The sequence below is a fragment of the Dendrobium catenatum genome, unplaced genomic scaffold (genome assembly GCF_001605985.2).
Source record: "Dendrobium catenatum unplaced genomic scaffold, ASM160598v2 fragScaff_scaffold_334, whole genome shotgun sequence".
Classification (NCBI taxonomy): domain Eukaryota; kingdom Viridiplantae; phylum Streptophyta; class Magnoliopsida; order Asparagales; family Orchidaceae; genus Dendrobium; species Dendrobium catenatum.
In genome coordinates, this window is record NW_021318796.1 from 934,679 (window position 1) to 939,125 (window position 4,447).

At 40.0% G+C, this 4,447-nt stretch overlaps 1 protein-coding gene across 1 annotated transcript; it reads right to left on the reverse strand.

Annotated features, from left to right (window-relative positions):
* Positions 1-1,571: 1,571 nt before the first annotated feature.
* Positions 1,572-3,906, reverse strand: LOC110102821 (F-box protein At1g67340). The gene is made up of 3 exons (XM_020831302.2): positions 3,388-3,906; positions 3,124-3,286; positions 1,572-3,031 (listed from the first exon to the last, which is right to left on the reverse strand). The coding sequence occupies exons 1-3, from the start codon at positions 3,624-3,626 to the stop codon at positions 2,390-2,392; spliced, it is 1,044 nt and encodes a 347-aa protein (XP_020686961.1). The 5' UTR covers positions 3,627-3,906; the 3' UTR covers positions 1,572-2,389.
* Positions 3,907-4,447: the final 541 nt, after the last annotated feature.

Sequence of the window (4,447 nt, forward strand, 5' to 3'; positions counted from 1 at the left end):
ATTGCTCGATTGTTTCCATCAAGCCATTGTCCCAATCGCCATCATTGGAACATTGTCCAATCGTCATCGAACCAGTACTAGTCTAGTGCCATCAAACCAATTACAAACTACAACCATCAAACTATTGTCAAATCACCACTATTGGATCACTGTCGCTTGACCACCATCATTCAAACGCTACTATCAAGCTATCGTTACACAATTTTTTTGTATCGGGTTGTTAGTGCCTAACCATTGCTATTGCTCAGACCCCATCATCGAACTAGCAATATCTGAATGTTGCTGCCCGATCTTCATCTTTAAATAATTTATGTTCGACAATCATCCCCCGACATCCGTCATCAAACCATCGATACTTGACCACTATCAGTGGGTCATCATTATTTGACCTGCATTACTACTATCATTAGCATACTATAACCACCCAACTTCATCATAAAACCATCAATTTTGAATTACCATAAAGTCAAATCGATGTTGTTGAAGATGTTATTACCGGACCTCCATCGTCAAATTGCCAGAATCTAACCACAACCACCTGAACACCTCTCATCTCTTATCGCCTTTGGCAACATTTTCCAACACTCTCACAAGATGATGAGATATAAGTGCTCGTACTCTTATAGTCACACTTTTTCCAATTTAGGAAAAAAAATAAATCTTTGTAATCGATACTCACATATTATAATTATTTCAATTGAGGCAAGCTGTGTGATCTTTCGATTTATTGAAATTTTAACATAAAAACTCTAGTGTCTTTTGGATTATTTTATTTTCAGAAGAGACCTATTGCAGCTCACAGCTCGGACGACTCAGACCCCAGTGACGATAAGCCAGACACCACTTCCCTCTCGGGCGAGACCGTCGCATCTTTCCCAGCGAAACATCTCCGACAAAATCACTGTCAGAGGACGCGGAAGTATTATCCGGTGCTTATACTACCTCTCAATCTATTTCTTTCCTAAATATGATAATTTATTTTATTTAAGAAAAGGGTATCTTTTCTAAGGTAACCTAATTATTTAGTCAAATCTTTTATTAGTATTTTGAAAAAAATATATACACACATCGCATATGTGTAAAATTGTTCCGTGTGGAAATGTATCATGGGTTTGACCCAACTCATGTTGATTTTATGGCGTGTTCTGATTCGCCTCCTGATAGTGTTCATATCCACACAGAACAATTTTACACATATGCGATGCGTGTATATATTTTTTTTTTTTCAAAATACTAATAAAAGAATTTGACTAAATAATTAGGTTATCTTAGAAAATATATCCTTTTCTTAAATAAAACAAATTATCATTTTGGGGAAGAAATAAATTGAAAGGTAGTATAAGCACCGGATAATACTTCCGCGTCCTCCGACAGTGATTTTGTCGGAGATGTTTCGCTGGGAAAGATGCAACGGTCTCGCCCGAGAGGGAAGTGGTGTCTGGCTTATCGTCACTGGGTTTGAGCCGTTCGAGCTGTGAGCTGCGACAGGTCTTCTAAAAATAAGATAATCCAAAAGACACTAGAGTTTTTATGTTAAAATTTCAATAAGTCGAAAGATCACATGACTTGCCTCAATTGAAATAATTATAATAGGTGAGTATCAATTACAAAGATTTATTTTTTATTTTCCTAAATTGGAAAAAGTGGGACTATAAGAGTACGAGCACTTATAGCTCATCCTCTTGTGAGAGTGTTGGAAAATATTGCCAAGGCGATAAGAGATGAGAGGTGTTCAGGTGGTAGTGGTTAGATTCTGGCAATTTGACGATCGAGGTCCGGTAATAACTCGACGGGTCAACCCGAGCCGGTTTGAAATCGAGTTGGGTCAAACCCGAAATTCTGGGTCGGGTTCAAGTCGGGTTTTCGTGTCGTGTCAAATATGGACACCCCTAGAGCTCATGTTGATCTTTTGGTTGGGAGCTTTGACTATTAATTAAGAGGTAATGATTTCAAGTGAGCTATTTTTTGTGCGAACATCAGACCGTCTGCAGGCGAATCAGAATGTGCCACATCACCAGATACACGTACAACATTACACAACCGTGATACACATAAAAAAATGACGTGACGAGTTTTGATTCGCCTCTTGATAGTGTTCATATCTGCACAAAATAATTTTACACATATGCGACGTGTGTATATTTTTTTTTCAAAATACTAATAAAAAAATTTTGACTAAATAATTAGGTTACCTTAGAAAAGATACCCTTTTCTTAAATAAAATAAATTATCATTTTTGGGGAAGAAATAAATTATCATCAAAACGCTGATATCATAAGCCTTGGGCCCACCAAAACCGATTTACACTGCTTCAATGTTCAAAAGTTCAAACTTCATTCAAAATGGCAGAGTGAAAAAAGGGAAATAACAAAAACCTCAGCCAAGTAGATCAAACCGCTGCCTCTTCCACAGCACCACCATCTCCACCGCCACCTCCGGCGGCAGCTACGGCAGGAAAAACGGCCGGAAACCTTAGTCTGAGTAACCCAGCCGTACAACTCATCTTATGCAAGATCTTCCAGTCAATCGCCTGACAAGCGCGCGAGCAGTAGTTCACTGTTCCACACAGAGAACATCGCCGGAATTCGTACATTCGAGTCTCCGGCCGTCCGCAACCTTTGTTCGAACAAAGCCTGAGATCCTCTTTGTCCAATATTCCTGGTCTCTGAGCAAACCAATCCGCCATGAAAACATTGACTGGGTGCGGCTCCTTATCCGTCCTCACCTCGCCGGTGGTCTCGTTGTAGTAAACATGGATCAGACAACGGCGACCTTGAAGTATGTTCTGACGAACTCCGTAGCCATCTTGAAGGCAATGGCCGAATTCCCTTAGGGCATTTAAATGGCCCAGAGAGGCCGCGCGAGCGCAGAACGCTACTCCGGCTTGTAAGTCTTTCTGCCTTTTGGAACCTCCGCTGCCATTAAACTGAATAATGGCAAGAGAGTAAAGCGCCCGAGCATGAAATCCCATCGCCGCTTTCGCCAGCAGAGATATTCCAGTTAATCTGTTACCTAAACAGTAGAATCGGATCTGCAAATTTGGGCAGGAGGAAATAATTAGCTATTTGAGTAAAAATGCTCGTTTATGGATGAGTAGAAATCATGACTAATTTGTTCAATTACCATTCCAAGCATATAGCAGGCATGCATATTGCCGGCCATACAGCAGCACCAGAGAAATCGATGAGCAGAATCCGACCAGTTTTTGGCCTTCACCGCAAGCACTCTCACAGAGGCCCTTGAAAGAACTGGTTTGGTGAGACACAAAAAGCGAAATCTTTTGCATCTGGTAAAAAATTGAATCGATCGAAAGTGTTCATCAAATAGAATGTCTTGGATCTGTTCAAGATGGAGAGCCGAGAGAATCTGCGAGGGGAAAGAACTTACGATAAGATAGAGTTGATGAAATCGGAGGGCCGGGAGGCTGTAGAACTCAGTTTGGAGAGGATGGTTACGACAAGATCGTCGTGCATCCAGTAGAAAAAATCGCCGGCGATCTCATCTCCGGCGTTTTCGCCCGTTGAATGATCCGGAGCAGAGCTCCGGCGGCGTTTCGGAGTGACTCTGGGGGTTTTGGGTTGCATTGAAGCTGCCACATTTCGCCGCTGAGAAGTCCGTCGTTCCATTTTCTGTTCGCTCACGTTACGAGAACCCCTTTCCCTCTCTCTCAACTGGTTTTTCAGGAAGCCGATGAGCCGTCCAGCGGACCAACGATGAGGATGGAATCCATCGAGATATATATAGAAGGGCGAGGAAATCGTATCTGATTTTACATTTATACCCCTCGAGCCTATATAATTACTGGTACCATAAATAAAGAAGGTAGTTTTTGTTGTACGGAAGCGTCCTCTGCGGGATATTTTGACAATTTGAATTTCTATTTCAAATTTTTATTTTACTAAATACATTTATATAAATAAAATTTTTTTTGGAAACAATTTGTACAAATAATAAAATTAAATTTCAAGATTTCTTTCCAGAAAATTCTGGTTGCAATTTTCTTATTTCTTACGCTGACAGATTGAAATTTTTTTCTGACCCCTGAATTTATAGAATTAATCAAATTTTGTATTACATAAAATAAAAAAAAAATAATTTTAACTATATTTAATTAAGATATTCTGATCACAGATTTTGGATCACGACAGCCTGAAGCCACATTATTTTAACAAAATTATTAAATTTTGTTAAAGATAGTTTTAAAGAAAATAAAATAAAATAATATGTTTTTTTCTTAGTGTATTTGAGAAGGCTTCAGCATTTTATAAAGATGATTGTGAAGTTGTTGTGGTCGGATAGAAGTTCGGGCCTTAGGTGGTGGTTCGGCAGAAGTTCGAGCCTCAGCTGGTGGTCTGGCAGAACTTCGGGTGTCAGTTGGTGGTCCAATAGAAGTTTGGGGCTTGAGGTGGAGGTCTGATAGAAGTCCGGGCCTCAGGTATTGGTCCTG

Coding starts and splice junctions, on each gene's coding strand:
- LOC110102821 (XM_020831302.2), bottom strand. CDS start 3,626: ATGGAACGACGGACTTCTCAGCGGCGAAATGTGGCAGCTTCAATGCAA. Junction 3,287..3,387: donor TTCATCAACTCTATCTTATC/GTAAGTTCTTTC, acceptor ATTTTTTACCAG/ATGCAAAAGATTTCGCTTTT. Junction 3,032..3,123: donor CCTGCTATATGCTTGGAATG/GTAATTGAACAA, acceptor CCAAATTTGCAG/ATCCGATTCTACTGTTTAGG.